The sequence below is a fragment of the Hylobates moloch genome, unplaced genomic scaffold (assembly GCF_009828535.3).
Source record: "Hylobates moloch isolate HMO894 unplaced genomic scaffold, HMol_V3 SCAFFOLD_14, whole genome shotgun sequence".
In the NCBI taxonomy this organism is placed as follows: domain Eukaryota; kingdom Metazoa; phylum Chordata; class Mammalia; order Primates; family Hylobatidae; genus Hylobates; species Hylobates moloch.
The window spans coordinates 74270871-74292222 of NW_026652289.1; the positions used below are offsets into that span (position 1 = coordinate 74270871).

The following is a 21352-nucleotide window of genomic DNA, read 5'->3' on the forward strand; positions in this document are numbered from 1 at the left end:
TAAATTCTTTAGTTTGGGGATCAAGATCCCCACCATCTGGCCCGTCCTCGGTCTCAGCACTCTCCCATATGCTCCATGGGGAGCATGATCAGGAATGTGTCCTTACTGTCCGCCTTCCCTCTCCTCCCTTTCCACTCCTAATCTCACCTTCTAACTTGGCCCCAATGGTTGTTCTCACAATTAACTCAAATCCTATTTTCCTTTCCTGATCACCCTTGGAATTAACTGCATTTCCTACAGATCTTGGTGCCTAATAACTTGGGTTTATAATGTGAAGTAAAATTCCTCCTCTGGCATTCAAGGCCTACCACCTACAAGACTGCCCAACCTTCCGGTGACTCCTCAACTGCCCCGCATCCTCTTCCTCTCCCCTGCACCTCACAGTTTTGACCAGTCAGACAGTATGCTGGTCTTCCGACAGCCAAGCCTGCTTACCCCGGGGCCTCTGCTTATGCTGTGCTTTCTCTCTGGAATCCCCATCCTGGTGTCACCAGGCCCTGCCCTCAACCTCCACCTGTTGGACTCCCACCCACCATTTAAGGACATCTGAAATGCTACTGTCGTTATCCAGCCTTTCTGGATCCTCACAACCGTATGGTCTCCTGGTGTTTCATGTTTTTGAGCCTCATTTCCCCAAACCAACAAAAGCCTCTGAGGTATAAAGCATCTAGCCCAGTGCCAGGCATGGTAGACCAAAATACCAAATGATTTCATAAAGTACTGTACGCCTTTGACCACAATATTGTTCCCAAGCCAATAATTTTGTGACCCTCAAGTGGAATGCACTCAAAAAAATATACTCACAATTGCAAAGCCTACAAGATCATTTGCAGCATGCCCCTTCAGGTTTGTATAATCTCCTGAGGATTAGACAGCATAGTTCTGTGAACGCACTATTCTATCTGCTAACACTTTCAGGATTATCAAGGCATCTGAGTCTGTTTTTAGGTGCAGTCTAATTTTTAAAATACTTACAGAAAAGGCTAGATGGTCTGTCGCCAAACCAAAATCACCTATTTTCACATGGTCATCAGAATCCAAAAAAATGTTGACAGGCTTCAAATCCCGGTGAATCATTCCCTGTTGAAAGAGAGTGAAGAAACAAACAATGGTTTTCCATGCATAAAGTTATACCTACTTCCTAATTTAAAAGGCCAACCTAGTGATGAAAATCGTATGAGGTCTTCTCCCACAGACCACCCTGGTCCAGGCTGTCTGGCCTCTGCAATGTGTCCTGACTGTCCTATGACCTCTTTACTAATTCCTAGTTCTACCTGGTGGTATCCTGACCAGGTGAATTCTAAATAGTTCCCTGTGGCATCCAAGGCCCCTTCCGGTGGTTTCACCAAGTTACCTTTACCTCTGCTACATTACAAAACCTCTCCTCTGGTCAGGGAGATACACCATTTTTATTCCTTCTTCTATTCCTTTCTTTGTACCATCTCCCCTTCATAGGATACTCTTGCTTTTTTCCATGCATTTGCACTGTACCAACATTCGCAAGTGCCAACTCATTCATGAGCCTTCCACAGTAATTCTAACAGTTCAACTTGGCATCCCCAGCACACACAGTAGGTGTGCAACAATTACTTGTTACATGAGACTGCTTTCTCATTTTCCTAATGGCTCGTAATGTGTATTGTTTCATGCATTATAATATAGAAAATAATGATCTCTTTTACCATTACGTGAAGGTAAATTCTGGCTCCCTCTAAAAGCAAGAAGTCCCTCTCAAGCATGGGACACACACTTGTGCCTTCTTGTATTTCCAGGTATGGCACAGTGTTAGATGCCAGCAAGTGGTTAGTCAATACTGAGCAAATTGGATGGAGTGGAAGAGAGCACGGGGGGCATTGTTCTAGCATCCCAGGATAAAATCACAGTAATACAGCTTAAATGGCCTTCATTAGAACTCATTTTCATTTCTAACCTTGCAAATTCTGCTTCTACCAAATCATTTATAAACTACACACGTGTAAATTACAGCCCTTGCTTCTCAGTATAAATATGGTACAGTATAAACATTTTAAGGTTAAAGAAATTTGAGGCGAAGGAAAAAAATAATGAATTTATATTGGTTAATGCATTAGACAATCTCATTTTAAAAATGTAAGCAGTGTTTCCTCCTGAAGCTAGGCCCATTAGCATTTACATTATAATGGCAATTTCTAGCTTTAAAATGACATTTTAGACATGTGACAAGCTAAGTTACTCAGAAAGTCTCATTTCTCTTCTTGCTAGATGACCTTCTGGTTTCTCCGTGTTCCTAGGAAGGGTGGCACTAATTCAGTTAGAATCAAATAACTTGGTAGGTATTAATCACATCCTTGCTTAATCTTTTTTTCTCTTTTTTCAGATGAAGTCTCTTACTGTCACCCAGGCTGGAGCTCAGTGGTACAATCTCAGCTCACTGCAACCTCCACCTCCCAGGTTTAAGTGATTGTCCTGCCTCAGCCTCCCAAGTAGCTAGGATTACAAGTGTGCACCACCACACTCAGCTAATGTTTGTATTTTTAGTAGAGATGGGGTTTCACCATGTTGACCAGTCTGGTCTTGAACTCCTGACCTCAAGTGATCCACCCACCTCAACCTCCCAAAGTGCTAGGATTACAGGCATGAGCCACCGCACCTGGCCCTAATTCTAAAGCACTCAAGGAATCATCCTCACATTCCCTACATGTTCAAATATTTTCTCCTCTCCCAGAGGTTAACAATTTTTTTCTGTAAAGGGCCAGAGAGTAAATACTTTAGGCTTTACGGTCCCTGTTGCAACTACTCAAATCTGCTGTTATGGAAAAAAAACAGCCATAGGCAATATGTAAACAAATGAGCACAGCTATGTTCCAATAACCTTGGGAGCATTGAAATTTGAATTTCATGTAATTTTTATGTGTCATGAAATGTTCTTCTAATTTTTTACAACCATTTAAAAATGTAGGAGTCATTATTAGCTCGCAGGCCACACAAGAACAGGTAGTGGGTTAGATCTGACCTGTGGGCCACAGTTTGCTGATCCCTGTCCTAACCTTTAAAGTTTTCTTAACATTTTTTAATGTTATACTCTGATACTTTGTAATATTTTATTGTCTTTGACACTTTGTTCTATTTCCTACAAAAATAGATTATGCCAATATACCCATAGCTTTCCCTCTATTTCAGTTTTTCTCCAATCTTACATTTGATATTTTTATGCAGTCACAAACTTATGTAAAATAAGTCTTCAGATATGAAATGTTGTAAAGTTTACTTTCTCATGGATATAAGCTAATCCATCCAGAATCTCTCGAAAAAGCCTCCAGAGTCTGACGGTATCTCGATACAGTCCCTGGTCAATGGTGTCTCGTAAAGTGCTCTTCTCACAGTACTCCATCTATATACAGACAAACCAGGAGAATTTGATTACACAACAGTTTTAAGTGAAGGAGTATAACTGCAATTTACATAATCCTCCATTTTAAAACCTGTACCATGGGTTTTAAACAGTTAGGGGAAAGACTTGGTTTTCTATACTGAAAAAGAAACCAACAGTATTAAAAAATACCTTGAGGGTAAATATGCACACTCTTAGCACTCCAACATAACTATTTTTAATTTTTTATATTATTGCTCATTTAAAAATATGACTTGTTTAAAATACTTATCACAATTAATATAAAAAACTGAGAATGTAGTAAAATTTTATTTATTGTTTTACAAGATCGCTTCCAAACCCAAATTTACAAGGAGGGTTAGTTAATCTAATGATATCATTACCTTTTCTTACATTAAAGACAAATGACCTTCATTTGTTTACCATATGTTTAGAGCAAAATATTGTAAATATTAAAACATTTAAGTCTTCTTGGGACAGTGAGACAGGGGCTCTGTCTCACCCCTTCTTGAGTGTATTCACGTATCAGAAAACAGTGCAACATGACTTAAATCTTAAATCAACATGCACCATTTGATTTATGAAACTAGCCTATATGCTTCAACTAATGCCAGAGTTGACATTTCTCATGAAGAAAGGTTTTATTGTTTTTAAAGACAGGAAGATCAGCCTTTGTTCTATCATCTTGGGAATAACTGTCAGTAAACTCTGGTTCACCCTCCGGGCCTCACAAGGCCTCCTCTGATGCCCACACTGTGATCCTGATGCATGTCGGATGCACCTCCTTTGTGTACTTCTATTTCATTCTAATTGTGTAGAAGGTAATGGAATATAATAGAGGATAAACAGTGGTTTGGGGGACCAATGCTTTATTATCTGTGTAAGTGGTACCTCAAAGATATTTATGTTACGGAATACCTAAAACCAGCTCCAACTCCAGGAAAGCAAATACCTAATTCATCTCATTCGAAATGCTGTAACTTGTCTGAGGGTTCCTTTTTCTGCCCAGTTCTGTAACTCACATTTAAAGATCTGCCTGCTTGCAGTTATGATTGAAATACTAACAGTGACCCACAGTCCTGTTCACTTGGGGCAGAGGAAAGACTTCTTTGCTTTTTTTTGCTGTTGTTGTTTGCTTGTTTTTTTAGATAGAGTTTCGCTCTTGTTGCCCAAGCTGGAGTGCAATGATGCAATCTTGGCTCACTGCAACCTCCGCTTCCCAGGTTCAAGTGATTCTCCTGCCTCAGCCTCCTGAGTAGCTGGGATTACAGGCACGTACCACCATGCCTGGCTAATTTTTTGTATTTTTAGTAGAAACGAGGTTTCACCATGTTAGCCAGGCTGGTCTCAAACTCCTGACCTCAGGTGATCCGCCCGCCTCAGCCTCCCAAAGTGCTGGGACTGCAGGCATAAGCCACTGTGCCCGGCCGACTTCTTTGTTTTATGGCCCCTCCTCTACTGGCAGAGCCCACTCAACCGCCGTTTAGGATGTTGTTGCTCTGGCAGGTAGGCAGGCCAAAGCCCAGACTTCTCAGTCACGCCCCACTGGAACTTGCTTGCCTGTGCACTGGCCTCCAGAGGTTCCCGGTCAAGCCACTTTGCCTAAAGTCACGTTGGTGTTACTTTTGCATGTACAGGCATGTGTGTGCATCATACCTTACTTGTCCAGATTCAGTTGGTTAGGCAAAGTGGAGTTTCTGTGCTCAAGCAGTCTAGCATTTATGGAACTCAGATATGGTTCTAAGTACTTCATGTGTTATTTATTCTTTACAAGTCTATAAGAGCTACTACTATGTAATTTATAGATGGGGAAACTGAGGCACAAGATGCTGAAGAACCTTGCCCCAGTTCATGCAGTCCTAACAGGTGGATCCAGGATGTGAACTTACACAGCCTGAGCCCAGAGCTGCCCTGTGGCTGCTCCTGATATGCAGCAGGAAAGCATGAGTTCAAGGCTGGGGAAAAGGGCCTCCATATGGTAATCCTCTCGGCCAATTAATCTTTGGTAGTGGCAGTAAACCCTCCTCTGTCCATTATCTTGTTCCAATACCCTGAAACAGGCCCACCCGCCACTACTGGGTGTTGCTGTGTCACCTAACTACACACCACGACCTCACCTGGATGTATAGGTAGTGCACAGCCTCGGTCGTCACTGATGGCTCACTTTCATGGCAGCCATTCTTTTCATTGCAGTCTTCATCCTAACCCAAGAGGAACACACAATAACTCAAAATGGAGGCCAAAATTAAGCAAAATCATCATCATCATCAAGTATTTGTGCCCACCCCCAACACATGGCCACCCGGTTGCCTTAGGGAGAAGTCAGTGAGCAGAACATAACCACTGTCCTTAGAAGCTCACAGCATTTGGCTGTGAATCCTGGTCTTTTTTAGGTTGGTAGGCTATTAATTACTGCCTCAATTTCAGAACTTGTTATTGGTCTATTCAGGGATTCAACTTCTTCCTGGTTTAGTCTTGGGAGGGAATATGTGTCCAGGAATTTACACATTTCTTCTAGATTTTCTAGTTTATTTGTGTAGAGGTGTTTATGGTATTCTCTGATGGTAGTTAGAAAAGCTGGTACCATTCCTTCTAAAACTATTCCCAGCAATAGAAAAAGAGGGAATCCTCCCTAACTCTTTTTATGAGGCCAGCATCATCCTGATACCAAAACCTGTCAGAGACACAACAAAAAAAGAAAATTTCAGGCCAATATCCCTGATGAACATTGATGCAAAAATCCTCAATAAAATACTGGCAAACTGAATCCAGCAGCACATTAAAAAGCTTATCCATCACGATCAAGTCGGCTTCATCCCTGGGATGCAAGGCTGGTTCAATATACAGAAATGAATAAACATAATCCATCACATAAACAAAACCAATGACAAAAACCACATGATTATCTCAATAGACGCAGAAAAGGCCTTCGATAAAATTCAACACCCCTTCATGCTGAAAACACTCAATAAACTAGGTATTGATGGAATGTATCTCAAAATAATAAGAACTATTTATGACAAACCCACAGCCAGTATCATACCGAATGGGCAAAAGCTGGAAGCATTCCCTTTGAAAATCGGCACAAGACAAGGATGCCCTCTCTCACCACTCCTATCAAACACAGTGTTGGAAGTTCAGGCCAGGGCAATCAGGCAAGAGAAAGAAATAAAGGGTATTAAAATAGAAAGAGAGGAAGTCAAATTATCTCTGTTTGCAGATGACTTAATTGTATATTTAGAAAACCCCATTGTCTCAGCCCCAAAACTCCTTAAGCTGATAAGCAACTTCAGCAAAGTCTCAGGATACAAAATCAATGTGCAAAAATCACAAGCATTCCTATACACCAATAATAGACAAACAGTGAGCCAAATCATGAGTGAATTCCCATTCACAATTGCTATGAAGAGAATACAATATCTAGGAATACAACTTACAAGGGATGTGAAAGACCTCTTCAAGGAGAGCTACAAAGCACTGCTCAAGGAAATAAAAGAGGACACAAATGGAAAAACATTCCATGCTCACGGATAGGAAGAATCAATATCATGAAAATGGCCACACTGCCCAAAGTAATTTATAGATTCAATGCCACTCCCACCAAACTACCATTGACTTTCTTCACAGAATTAGAAAAAGCTACTTTAAATTTTATATGCAACCCAAAAAGAGCCCATATAGCCAAGACAATCCTAAGCAAAAAGAATAAAGCTGGAGGCATCACGCTACCTGACTTCAAACTATACTACAAGGCTACAGTAACCAAAACAGCTTGGTACTGGTATCAAAACAGATATATAGACCAATGGAACAGAACAGAGGCCTCAGAAATAACACCACACATCTACAACCATCTGATCTTTGACAAACCTGACAAAAACAAGCAATGGGGAAAAGATTCCCCATTTAATAATGGTGTTGGGAAAACTGGCTAGCCATATGCAGAAAGCTGAAACTGGATCCCTTCCTCACACCTTATACAAAAATTAACTCAAGATGGATTAAAGACTTAAATGTTAGACCTAAAACCATGAAAATCCTAGAAGAAAACCTAGGCAATACCATTCAGGACACAGGCATGGGCAAAGACTTCATGACTAAAACACCAAAAGCAATGGCAACAAAAGCCAAAATTGACAAATGGGATCTAATTAAACTAAAGAGCTTCTGCACAGCAAAAGAAACTATCATTAGAGTGAACAGGCAACCTACAGAATGGGAGAAAATTTTTGCAATCTATCCATCTGACAAAGGGCTAATATCCAGGCTGGGTGCGGTGGCTCACGCCTGTAATTCCAGCACTTTGGAAGGCCGAGGCAGGCGGTTCACCTGAGGTAGGGAGTATGAGACCAGCCTGACCAACAAGGAGAAACCCCGTCTCTACCAAAAATACAAAATTAGCTGGGCGTGGTGGTGCAGGCCTGTAATCCCAGCTACTCAGGAGGCTGAGGCAGGAGAATCGCTTGAACCCAGGGGGCGAAGGTTGCGGTGAGCTGAGATCGTGCCATTGCACTCCACCCTGGGCAACAAGAACAAAACTCCATCTGAAAAAAAAAAAAAAAAAAAGGCCAATATCCAGAATCTACAAGGAACTTAAACAAATTTACAAGAAAAAAACAACTCCATCAAAAAGCGGGCAAAGGATATGAACAGACACTTTTCAAAAGAAGACATTTATGTGGCCAAAAAACATATGAAAAAAAGCTCATTATCACTGGTCATCATTAGAGAAATGCAAATCAAAACCACAATGAGATACTATCTCACTCCAGTTAGAATGGCAATCATTAAAAAGTCAGGAAACAACAGATGCTGGAGAGGATGTGGAGAAATAGGAATGCTTTCACACTGCTGGTGGGAGAGTAAATTAGTTCAACCATTGTGGAAGACAGTGTGGCAATTCCTCCAGGATCTAGAACTAGAAATACCATTTGAACCAGTAATCCCATTACTGGGTATATACCCAAAGGATTATAAATCATTCTACTATCATGCACACGTATGTTTATTGCGGCACTATTCACAATAGCAAAGACTTGGAATCAACCCAAATGTCCATCAATGATAGACTGGATAAAGAAAATGTGGCACATATACACCATGGAATACTATGCAGCCATAAAAAAGACTGAGTTCATGTCCTTTGCAGGGAAATGGATGAAGCTGGAAACCATCATTCTCAGTAACACAGGAACAGAAAACCAAACACCGCATGTTCTCACTCATAAGTGGGAGTTAAACAATGAGAACATATCGGCATAAGGAGGGGAACATCACACATTGGGGCCTGTTGGGGGGTGGGGTGCTAGGGGAGGGATAGCATTAGGAGAAATACCTAATATAGATGACAAGTTAATGGGTGCAGCAAACCACCATGGCACATGTATACCTATGTAACGAACCTGCATATTCTGCACATGTATCTCAGAACTTGAGTATAATTTAAAAAAGAAAAGAAAAGAAAAAGAAAAAAAGAAAAAAAAAGAAGCTCACAGCATTATTGCAAATTTGCTATTTCCAGAATCCTCTGTGTGGTTTACAGGTTTGTTGCTATGCAGAACAATGATGAGGTAAACAGAAAATAGGCAGGTATTAAAGATATGCAATCTACAGAAAGACTCCTTATCAAGTCAATTCTTTCTTACCACTGATAACCATCTACGGCTAAGAAGGTCAGAATGCATACAGGCTAATATTTGAAGGGTTCAGTTTTAATGGAATTCCATATTTTTTGGTGGTAGGCTTATTTCAGAAGCAGAAGACTAGAAATCCACCTTTAGCTAAAACAATTTAAAAGTGATGGCTGGGCGTGGTGGCTCACGCCTGTAATACCAGCACTTTGGGAGGCCGAGGCAGGCGGATCATGAGTTCAGGAGATCAAGACCATCCTGGCTAACACGGTGAAACCCTGTCTCTACTAAAAATACAAAAAATTAGCTGGGCGTGGTGGCGGGCACCTGTAGTCCCAGCTACTAGGGAGGCTGAGGCAGGAGAATGGCGTGAACCCGGGAGGCGGAGCTTGCAGTGAGCTGAGATTGTGCCACCGCACTCCAGCCTGGGCGACGAGTGAGACTCCGTCTCAAAAAAAAAAAAAAAAAAAGTGACTACATTATCAAAGGGCACACTGCCCTCAGAGGTACATGCTTGAAGAACATGCCCTCAGCTGCCACTTACAGTGAATGACCCTCTAGAACACTTCCCATACCATTACTCTGTTTGTCCCCAACAGCTAATTTTCTTTCTCATACATGATACTTTTCTTAAAAAAGGTCTTTTCCCTCAATAGATGTATTTGAATACTTATAACCCCAAGTGCAGAAAAAGTATTAGTTAGTATTTGACCATTTCTGATTTATAATTTTTTTCTGAGGAAGAATTTTTTTGAACTTTTCCCTTTATCAAAGAAAAAAAAAAAAGCTCCGCTCTGGTAACAATCAGGTTCTACTCCTGAATCATTTATGGATGCTGGGGATTATCTGTATTACACTGTTAATCTCTTGGAGGCTTCTACCCATCAATTAGGATGCCCACGGATGCTGCCCTTAACTGAGCAAAACCAGGATTTGGTGCCCCGTAATAATTATGTGCATAACAAATGCTAAAACCAAACATTAACTAACTTTGGCTTTAGCAATTCAGACTTTTTTTTTTGAGACAGAGTTTCGCTCTTGTCACCCGGGCTGGAGTGCAATGATGCGATCTGGGCTCACTGTAACCTCTGCCTCCTGGGTTCAAGCAATTCTCCTGTCTTAGCCTCCTGAGTAGCTGGGATTACAGGTGCCCGCCACCATGCCTGGCTAATTTTTGTATTTTTAGTAGAGATGAGGTTTCACCATATTGGCCGGGCTGGTCTCAAACTCCTGACTTCAGGTGATCCACCTGCCTTGGCCTCCCAAAGTGCTGGGATTACAGGTGTGAGCCACCGCAGCCAACATAGTTTATTTATGCTATTATTCCTGGTTTAAATTTATAACTAATAAATTTTTATTAGTAGTGATTTAATTGACAAGGAAAGTATTTATAAAAAAACACACTGGCTAATACTCAGATCTCCTTCAAATCAATTGAACTGCTTATCTAAGAGTCTACACTTAGACTTTTCTTTATCTACTATGAATGAACCCTTATAACTGCTGGTAATTATATTTTTATTTCTGATAATAAAGTCATTGCAGGCTAGGCATGGTGGCTCACACCTGTAATGGCAGCACTTTGGGAGGCTGAGGCAGGAGGATCATTTGAGCCCAGGAGTTCTAGGCTGCAGTGAGCTAGGACTGCACTCCAGCGTGGGTGACAGATGGAGACCCTGCCTCTTAAAATAATAATAGTAATAAAGTTGTTGTGTTCAGTCCCCAACAGTAGAATAATTCCCCACAGCCACAACTGACTGCCCTAGTAGTTTTTGGTGACCTCCCTTACTGGGCTAATCAGCACTTGATCAGAAGTCCAGGTTAGTATGTGAGGCCAGGAGTACTATTATTGTGTTAGCAACAGTTGCATTAACTATTTCAAAAATTACTGCCTTTAGAAAAAACAACCTCAAGCTATATATGTATTCACAATTGACATCTGGATTGGGTTTATGTTTGATGCATTGTTTGGAAAATTTGCAATACAAACTGGCATAAGAATTACTTATTCTGATGATGCACTTTTATGTATTTTTTATTAGAAAGAACTAATTTTAGATTTTCAGCTTGATGGATTTTCAGTTTTTTCTGAAGAATTTTCTTTACCATTAGTCTTCATATTGGATACCATTGTGCAGTGGTGTACTGTTATACTTCAGAGAAAAGGTAAGAGTACATCTATTTCAGTTACTATGAGGTAGCTGTAACCCTTAAAAATGAAATTTCAACTATAGGGTACATTTGACATTGAAAGGTTAGGAAATAACTTGGTTTTGATGGGGTCACGATTAAGAAATGATATATTGGTTTTATTTATGGAATTGTTTTATAGTGCATACAAATCAGCGATTAGCCAGCAAATATTTTTCTTTGAGCTTATGAAAGCTCTGTCTTCTTTTGCCTTCAATCCGTTGTCTTCAAAACAAACAAACAAAAAGCTTCTTGTGCCTTCCCCTACCCTCTTTTCCTCCTTTTTCTTTTTGCTTGTATACACAAGGTAGAACTTATTTCATAAGAAACAAAATGCCAGTATTTTCTTAAGCCAAGATGTGAAATCAACATGGCACAGAACACTAAATTCTGGTCCCATGGCTGAAACTTGAGAGTGAATAAAGTAACGCCTGTGAAACTTGATATCTATCTGGGATGGCCATTTGATCTCTAAGAGGAATTTTGTATACTCCACAGAACTCCTATCTATAGTGAAATTGATTTTCAGTTTTAAATGTGGGCAAAAAGACATTTTCTCCAAGATTTTAAAACTAATTCTTATTTTTAAATGGTTTACCAAAATTTTTCAGTACATTTTACATGTAGAAGCATTTAAAAAATCATTTCTAGCAAGCACTTGACATCTAGTCAGCTCTCTACTCCTTCTTTATTTTGGTTTATTAAAAGATTAAGAGTTCCTCTCTTTGAATAAAATAATTTCTCATAATTAAGCAGCAGAAGATCTATCTTTACAAAGTATGAGGGATGCCAGATGTTGATAAACTTACTCTTTCTTAATCTGGACAAAGTAAACTCAACATATTTTTCTGATGAGCATGTTTTATGAATCTTCCATTGTGCTCCATTCTATCACATGTGCATTTTTCATGTTAAACTGCAGTTACTTAATCTCTTCCCCTATCCTTCTAAATTAATTTTCTGAAGTTGGAATGTAGTCTTTTCCCGCTTTGGCTATGCATTAATTGAAGCTTTCTTTTCACCATGACTTTATAATGTCTAGTACACAATATTTCTACGTCCCACATCTTTGCTTTACACAGTCACCTTGTCCTTCCTCCCACCACCTAAGAAAAAAGATGGTCATACCAACAGGTGAAGTGTACAAGGTGTCTATGTGTTTTGTGTAGCTTCAGAGTTAGATTGAAATTACCAGGCACAGATTTAGTCTTGTCATTTTGTTTACACATTGGGGAAAACAAATCAGTTTATTAAACGTTTCATGTAACTGCACCCAAGTTTTGCCAAGCTGGAAACTTGGACCTTTCTGTGTAGTGACTTTTTAATTATAGTTTTCATAACCTGGAGGTCAGACTGTTGCTTTTGCATGATGTATGTAGTGTCTCATGACTGAAGTTTGCTTCGTTTTATAGTATCTGTACTCGTTGTATTTTTCAAGAGCTATTTTGTAAACAGATGATGTATTTCTCCATTGAAAACACAATTAAAAAAACACAATCTCAAAAAAAATTACAGGATTTTTTGCGATTTTTTTGTTTGTTTAGCTTATCAGCTATCATTAGTGTTAGTATATTTTATGTGTGGCCCAAGACAATTCTTCTTCTACCAGTGTAACCAAGGGAAGACAAAAGCTTGGACACCCCTGCATTATAGGATCATGACACACAGTGTGAAAACACTGTTCTAGAGGATGGTCTATGTAAATAAGGAATCAAGATTAATTGATGTGGGACAGACCAAGGTAACTACATGATGAGGCTGTTTAGTTCATCAATTTGCATTCAATTCTCATCCCCAACCATATAAAGTTTCCCAAACCCTTAGAAAACTGTTTTCATCACATATAAAAATGCAGTGTCTCAACTGACTCCTCTCTTCTAAAAGGAGGTATGTTTTACTATATGGATAAATAAAGGTCTATAAACACAGGTGGAATATATTTTAAATGAATAATAATATTTTAAAATTTATGGTTTCTATATTTGAATATCAGATTAAAGCTTTAATACTTTACCTGAGGTTTATGACATCAGACATCAATTATTTCATGAATAAAATGGTATAATTTCTATTCATATATATACCTGATTCTGACTTTTACTGTTCTCATCTTCATTGTCAAAGATAATATCACTTTCAGAATCTGAAGCAGGCCTGAAAAAGAGAAACAGAGAAATACTAAAGGAACAGAAATCCCTATTATCATTATAAACATGGACACTTTTAAATACTAGAAAGCACAAGAGGCTACAGACGTCACACCATGAGCCCACAGGCATCAATGTATACTCTACGCTGTGCTGATTTGTACTTGCTATTATGCAAAACACAGAGCTCTTGATTTAATGAAAATTAGCCAGATTAAGTTTCCTCAAAAAATTTAATAGCAAAGAGTAATCACAAACTGTATCCACTTGGATAAAATAAAACAAAATCATGAAAGTAAACACCCAGGGTGGATTCTGGGAAGCATAAAATTTAGGATCATAATTATTGGTTTGGTACCTTTGGGGGCTGCAGTTGGCACTGTATCAAGACTCCAAATTAGTTCTTAAATGTTTCACAGGGTTGCAAGCCCTTATCCAAAGGAACGTCCTATGAGGAATTATATTCAATGTATAAGATGAGGTATTGGATTTTCCTTTTTCCAGGGCTTGGATTTTGGAGATCTTTTGAAAATAGCGGGAAAAAAAATCCTTTAGATTAGGGGTCCCAAACCCCCAGGCCATGGACAGGTAACAGGTCTACTGCCTGTTAGGGCCGCACAACCGGAGGTGAGCGAGCATTAAGGCCTGAGCTCCACCTCTTGTCAGACCAGCAGCGGCATTAGATTCTCATAGGAGGGCAAACACTATTGTGAACTGTGCACACGAGGGATCCAGGTTGTGCGCTTTTTCATCAGGCATTATGAGATTCTAATGCCTGATGATGTAAGGTGGAACAGTTTCATCCCGAAACTATTCCCCTAACATCCGTCTGTGGAAAAATTGTCTTCTATGAAACCAGTCCCTAGTGCCTAAAAAGGTTGGGTCCCGCTGCTTTAGATTGCATTTGGTTACTCTCTAAAAGTGGGTTTAATCTTTTTTTTTTTAAAAAAAAACATGGTCAACACGTCTGGATTTCTAAATGAATCCCCTTTTCCCTGGCTTGGACTTGGTGGGGATTAATGTTGGGGGGAATTCGCTGGCCCGGGAGGCGGATGTTGCAGTGAGCCAAGGACGTGCCACTGACCTCCAGCCTGGGTGACAGAGCAAGACCCTATATCAAAAAAGGAAAGAAAGAAAAGAAGGAAAGAAGGAAGGAAGGAAATGAAAGGAAAAAGGAAAGAAAAAATAAAGAAAGGAAACTAGGGGGCGCGTCAGAGGCAGCTGGTCCACGCCGTGCGCTTACAGGAAGGACTGGGAGAAGACGCCACCGTGCTCGTCCTCGTCGTCGTCCTCATCATCGCTGGAGCCCGGGCCGGTGGCGGGGAAGCGGGCACTGGCCGAGCGCTCGCCCGAAGTGCTCCACTCCACCGAGCTGCTGAGGATGGGTGGCGGCGCGGCGGCTTCTACGCTGTCCAGGCCGTCTGTGTTGCTCGCCGGCTGCCCGCGTGCAGCTCGGTCATCCTTGGCCAGGGTCCCGGAGGCCGGGGGCGGCGTCCCCGGTCCCGCCGGCCGCTCATGCCGCTCGATCCAGGCGTTGTAGTAGCGCACAATGTTCTCATGGTGCAGCCGTGACAGCAGTGTCACCTCGCCCTTGATCCTGCGGAACTGCCGGCTGGCCGGGTTGATGGGGATGCGCTTCACTGCGTAGCAGCAGCCGTCCAACTTGTTCTGCACCTGCGGCACAGCCAGGGGAAGGTCAGCCGCTCGGAGCCTTGCACAAACAGGCATTTGCACCGCGTCACCCCATCCCCTCCCAAGGAAAGCGTGAAGTTGTAAATGAGTCCCACAGCTACAGTCAAGAACCACATGCCTGAAATTCTTAAACTTAAGAAAGCTTTGACTGTCACAAAATTTAGAAAACAGCCCACCCGACTCTAGATGTATTTAGCTTGCTGGGAGACCCTGGGGAAAACATAATCTCCATTTTAATAATTAATTTTACTGACAGTTACCTCCCTGCTTTTCCAATGTATATGCTATCTAAATTTCTAAGTGTCTTGATTTTAAGATAAAAATGATTTTTCTAAAGTCAGTGTAAGATTTCAGATGATTTTAGTTTCTCTCTGATTTTTTTTTTTACACTTAAAGTCACTAAAAGCAAATTAAACACCAAAAATATTAACAGACCTGAACACAAAGGTTAATTCCTTGATTTTTAAAGCTGTGTGAACTTGGGAAAATTACTTAATTTCCTTGAGACTCAATTTTCTTATCTTTAAAATGGCATTTATACCATTTCCACTACCCCAAATGGTGACTGTAAAGCACTTGTATCAAGGCCTCACAGAGAAAGGTGCTTAGCTTAGTCAATAACAGCAATTGCTATTAACACAATCACTGCTCATTGATTTTGTTACATAACTAAGATGATATGTACTGAAACCAGAACAATACAATTAACAACACAGTAAAATAATAATAAAGCAAGAAAATGTTGCAAAGGCAAGTCTCCCCATCCTACATAGAGGCATGCTTATGCCAGGCAGTTTCACTGTGTAATTGGGGTGACTGAAGTAACTTTTATAGAGTCTTATTCACTGAAACCTTGTAGTAGTCCCATCCATGCAGGTCAACTAAGGTGATGATATACTCTAGAAAAGCAAATGCCATGTGGCCATGGGTGGCAGGAGAAATTAGTTGATTACAAAACACAAAACAGAATATCATTCTCTTGTTTGGCTCACAAGTTTCAATTAAACTAATAAAAGTCTAAATGAAGTCCTGGGAGTAAGAAGGGAGTACTACAAAATTGAGTTTCAGATTATCTTTTTTTGTATAGAAATAGTGACAAGAACACACACTTTGTAGTACAACAGAGGTGGGTCTGAATGCTGGTTTTATCTCTTAGTAGAGGTGTGTCATCTCAGGCAAAGGACATAACCTTCTCTGAGCTTCAGTTCCCTCATCTAGGGAATGAGGATCATACCCATCTCGTAAGAATGTCCTGAGATTTAAAGACAAGGTTTGTAAACCACCTGGCACACAATCTGAAATATGGCAGGTGCTCCAAAAAATGACAGCCCTGTGTTCTTTTACTGCCACATTAATAGGGAAGAGGACAGTGTAGGGCGGGAGGTGGGGATCTTGGCATTGTCTTTCAATCTCGTGTCTCAGTACACATCATATACGAACTCGGTTGGGGGTAAAGCTTGTTATACTGGAAACCCCTAGGAATTCATTTACTGAAGTGAAAAGGTGCAGAAACAGTAATGGGTCCAACTGCTAATGAATGCCAGATCGCTGGGCAGGCTGCCCTACTCTGACCCAGAAGCACAGAGATGGGAGGTGAGGGCTGTGGATTCTCATAGGGAGAAACTACTGGAAACCGTGGGAGCTTAAGTTACTTAGATGTTTTTGTTATATGAGCTAGCCTATCATTATTAAGTACTAGTAAGGAGACGAAATTTGTTACTGTTCTAAGTTCGAGAATCTAAAATACAATGAAGTTAAAGGATTTGATCAAAATGATATTGTGTTAAACGGACAGCATATGCTTCAATCATCCCCTCCTCTTAGACATAATTATGTTCTTTCTGATCAGGACATCTGTCTTGCTTGTCTTTCTTTTACCACAGGAAAACTAATTTAATTCCTTTTTAGTGTAAAAGTTTTTCTACAGTAACAGTAATGCTTCCTAATGATACTCTCAGAATCCTAAACAGACAATATACTCTGTTGATGGTGGGTTACCTTCATATGTGAAAGATGCATGTACCGTATATGGACTTAATACAATAATCTGGGTCTCCTAATTTACAAAGAAATACTTCAATTATATAAAAACAGCTGAAACCTCTTTCTACAAGGGGCAGATAATAATAAAAGTCACCCAAATAGACTGGAATGAAGAAAGGAAGACCTAACAACAGCATATCTTAATAATACATTGCTACTTTCCTGTGCCAATAATAGCTGGAAAATAAAAGCCGTCGAGACCTGCTGGGGCCATCTCCCAGTTTGAAGTCCATCTCTATTCTAACCTTAGAACCTTTTTATCTACAGCAACTCTAACAGCAAACAGGAGAAAAAAAGAACAATGTTCTTTCTGAATCAAAGCACACAAAAATGTTCTTTCTCTGGAGGTCTTGATTCCACTTGAAGTGCTGTTATAATCATGTGTGTTTCATGTTAATGCTCCACATGAAGCAAGGAAAGAGGAATGGGACAATTCTCAACTGTGTCCAGCGTAACTTAAATAAAACCTTTAACTCCAGGAAGGTGAGGATGAGCACAGTATCGAACAGCCATATTCACTTCCCTCCCCACTCCCAAAATAGAAGTCCATGAGTCTTTGTGGAAATGGAACAGAGAAGGAGCTCTAAAGGGAACTGGGGATGACTGTGTACCACACCTTGATGACAGCTCCAAAAGCTCCTTTACCAAGAAGCTGTAATTCTTCAAACTCAATGAAGTATCGGGAAAACTGTCTCTGTGTCTCACTAAAGAAGGCAGCACTGGGTAGCCGGTTGCTAGGAATAACAGTCTCAACACAATCTTGTCCTCCAGAATCTGAGATAAAACAGGGAGTAAGAGGCATATGAGGCATTGGAAATTTAGGAAGAGCTACATAGCCGACAATGATGGAAGCCCTGGAAGAAGAGCTCCAACCAGTAGTTTGAAAAATTACCTCTTACCTGAGTGGCCTTTTAAAACTTTTCCTCACCTTGCCCTCCTTAAAGGAGGCAGAAATATATAATTAGCCCAAGTTTACAGGTGGGGGATTATACAGAATAAGTGACTTAACTATAGAGCTAGAACCAAAACCCAGGTCTCATGATCCATCCCAATCTCTACTGAGGTTCCTTAATCTCAGGTGCAGCAGGAAAAATCTAGTTACATGGCACTACGGGTGACTAAACACTACAAGAGACCACAGCAATGCACATTCCATCAGTAGAGACTAGAAAAATCAGGATGGCAAAACAGTCCCATGCACACAGCACACATCAAACTAATGGACGTATGTGTAGTTCAGAATAAAAGACATAAGATAATACATGCAGCCCCTTCCAGTTTTAGGTTTATGTATACTTTCAAAATAATTTAATGTCAAACAGGATATCAAATAAAGAATGGTAACAGACTCACCTTCAGGACTTTGTTCCACTAGAGGCATTTTTGGCTGGGGATTTATAAAGCTGTGTTTTAACAACTGCTGGGGACTCCATCTTTCCTTGTCATCCAAGCACACACATCTCGGTGAGAGGGAAGGAAGAATCTTAGCATCACAAACAATCAGTGCTAAACTAGTTAATCCAAGGCATTAACTATGGGTTTATTTTTTAAAGATACACATTAGAGAATTCATGTTACTCATAGACCAGAATGTACTCTCATAGGTGAATTTAAATTAATAAACATTCCTGCAGGATTTACATGCTATGCAACAGGCTGGGTACAAGAGGCGAATCAAAAAAAAGGCATTTCTAGATGCAGAAAACTTACCCTCACGGAACAATTTTTTTAAAAGTCTAAGGTAGCACAAGTAGGCTACAAATTTTCACCTTGATTAACAGTTTAATGCCTTGTCATGCCAAACTAAGCCTTTCCGGGAACCGGTTATAAATAAAGCTTTCTAAAGACAAAGCAAATCAGAGAGTTGGTGTAGCAGAGTGGCTCAGTATGACGAGCTTTAGATGAAGCCTGCTCATTACAGGATGAAGTAAGTTGGAAACATTTAGGGAAGGCTATTTTAAAGTCCCATATTCTATTACATACTTTTTTTTTTTAATTGGTTTATGCTTTTTTTTTTTTTTTTTTTTTTGAAACAGGGTCTTGCTGTATCGCCCAGGCTGCAGTGCAGTGGTGTGATATCAGCTCACTCCAACTTCTGCCTCCCGGGCTCAAGCAATCCTCCCATCTCAGTAGCTGGGACTACAGGCAGGCACCACCAGGCCTGGCTAATTTTTATATTTTTTGTAGAGATAGGGTTTCACCACGCTGCCCAGGCTGGTCTCCAACTCCTGAGCTCAGGCAATCTGCCTGCCTCGGCCTCCCAAAGTGCTGGGATTACAGGCGTGAGCCACCGTACCCGGCCTCATATACTTTCTTTTAATTTTCATTCCTTGAACCCATTAACTTACTGTTTAATGGTATAATAGATACTTCTTGTTTTGTTTTTTAATGAAGAAAAACAAGCCATACCTTTAACCCACAGCTTTTCAAAGTGGGGTCCCTGGCCAGTAGCATCAGTATCCCCTAAAAAATGTTAGAAATACAAATTCTACTGCACCCCTGACCTAGTAAATCAGCATCTCTGGGGGTTTGGACAGTGATCTGTGCTTTAACAAGAGCTCCAAATGATTTCAGTGCAAGCTAAAGTCTAAGTTAAAGTCTAAGTAGCTAAATTCTAACTGATTTAAGCTGGCCTTTTTTTTTTTTTTTTTTTTTTTTTTTTTTTTGAGATAAGGTTTTGCTCTGTCACCCGGGCTGGAGAGCAGTGTTGCGATCATCACTCACAGCAGCCTCGAACTCTTAGGCTCAAAGGATCCTCTTGCCTCAGCCTCCTGAGTAGCCGGGACTACAGGCATGTACCACCACGCTGGAATGCTTTATTTATTTATTTTCATTTTATTTTATTTTATTTTTTTTGAGACAGAGTCTTGCTCTGTTGCCCAGGCTGGAGTGCAGTGGCACTGTCTTGGCTCACTGCAACCTGCAACCTCCACCTCCCGGGTTCAAGTGATTCTCCTGCCTTGGCCTCACAAGTAGCTGGGATTACAGGAGAGTGCCACCAGGCCCAGCTAATTTTTGTATTTTTAGTAGATATGGGGTTTTGCCATGTTGGTCAGGCTGGTCTTGAACTCCTGACCTCAAGTGATCTGCCTGCCTCAGCCTCCCAAAGTGCTGGAATTACAGGCGTGAGGCACTGCGCCCAGCTGTGCTGGAATACTTAAAAAAAAAATTATTTTTAGTAGAGATGAGGTCTTACTATGTTGCCCAGGCAGGTCTTGAACTGTTGGGCTCAAGAGATCCTTTCACCTAGGCTTCCTGCAATGCTGGGATTACAGGCATGAACCACCATGCTAGGCTACTTTCATTAGAACGGCCCAAGTAGTATGACTTGGTAGCACTTGACCTACAATTATAAACAATATACTTAAAAGAATCAACTGTCATTGTGAGTTATGGACTTAAAAATCTATACATATAAAGTGGTGACAGCAACTATCATAAATGGTAACTTTTTTTTTTAATGTTGCAGCAGTAAAAAGCAAGGTACTCCTAATTTCATAGCTTGAACAGGCAAAAAAAATCTAATAAAACCATTTGGATAAGATACTGCATTTTCCTTTAAATTTAAAATTAATTTTTAATTATATCATTCAAACATAAATACCTTCTCCTTGCAAATACTAAAACATTACTGATAATGATAAAGCCTTTGACCAGCCTCCCCTTCCAATTCTTTCTTCCACTTAGTGTGTCTCACTGTAGAGATTTTTTTTATGCATTTACACACATAAACATACAACCACCCAAACAAAATAGTATTGTTTTTTGATTTTTTAAGCAGTATCATCTTGTATATATTATTCTTCAACTTGCTTTTTTCATTCCACTATATGTCTTGGAGCTCTTTCTAAGCCAGTACTTAAAGATTTTTTAAAAACTTCTGTATAGGCATGGACCTACCAGAATTTATTTACACATTCTCCTGCTGTTGAGATTATTTCCAATTTGTCACATTTTCACAAAATGCTGCAGTAAGCATCCCTATATATGCCCTCTTGGGTTTCTGAAGTGCATTATCAACTGTAACTCAACTGTGACATAAATGCTATTGACTTGAAAGTAAATCTGGATCAGAGAAATGTTAAAGCCTACCTAGAATGCACAGTATTTTTAAGAGATTTATAGCCAACAAGATCTCACTTTAAAAATGAACTTCTTTGAACCAATAATTTTGGCAACAGGGTAGCTGTATATAGAAAAGGTTCAGCTTTGAACAAAAAGGGATAAAATGCCTGGCAACACCCACATTTCTTCATAGTTCTCACTACTGAGGATGGTGA

At 40.2% G+C, this 21352-nt stretch overlaps 1 protein-coding gene across 5 annotated transcripts in view; it reads right to left on the reverse strand.

Moving 5' to 3' along the window:
- EIF2AK4 (eukaryotic translation initiation factor 2 alpha kinase 4) overlaps positions 1 to 21352 on the reverse strand; it is a 104780-nt gene that overhangs the window by 44582 nt on the left and 38846 nt on the right. For all 5 annotated transcript variants that reach the window (XM_032175842.2, XM_058427234.1, XM_032175844.2 and 2 more), the window contains exons 10-16: positions 18426 to 18532; positions 17689 to 17846; positions 14581 to 15011; positions 13275 to 13344; positions 5488 to 5571; positions 3248 to 3370; positions 976 to 1080 (exon numbers count right to left, since the gene is read on the reverse strand). In XM_032175842.2, coding sequence (XP_032031733.1) covers positions 976 to 1080; positions 3248 to 3370; positions 5488 to 5571; positions 13275 to 13344; positions 14581 to 15011; positions 17689 to 17846; positions 18426 to 18532 — 1078 coding nt within the window. The remainder of the gene's footprint in view (positions 1 to 975; positions 1081 to 3247; positions 3371 to 5487; positions 5572 to 13274; positions 13345 to 14580; positions 15012 to 17688; positions 17847 to 18425; positions 18533 to 21352) is intronic.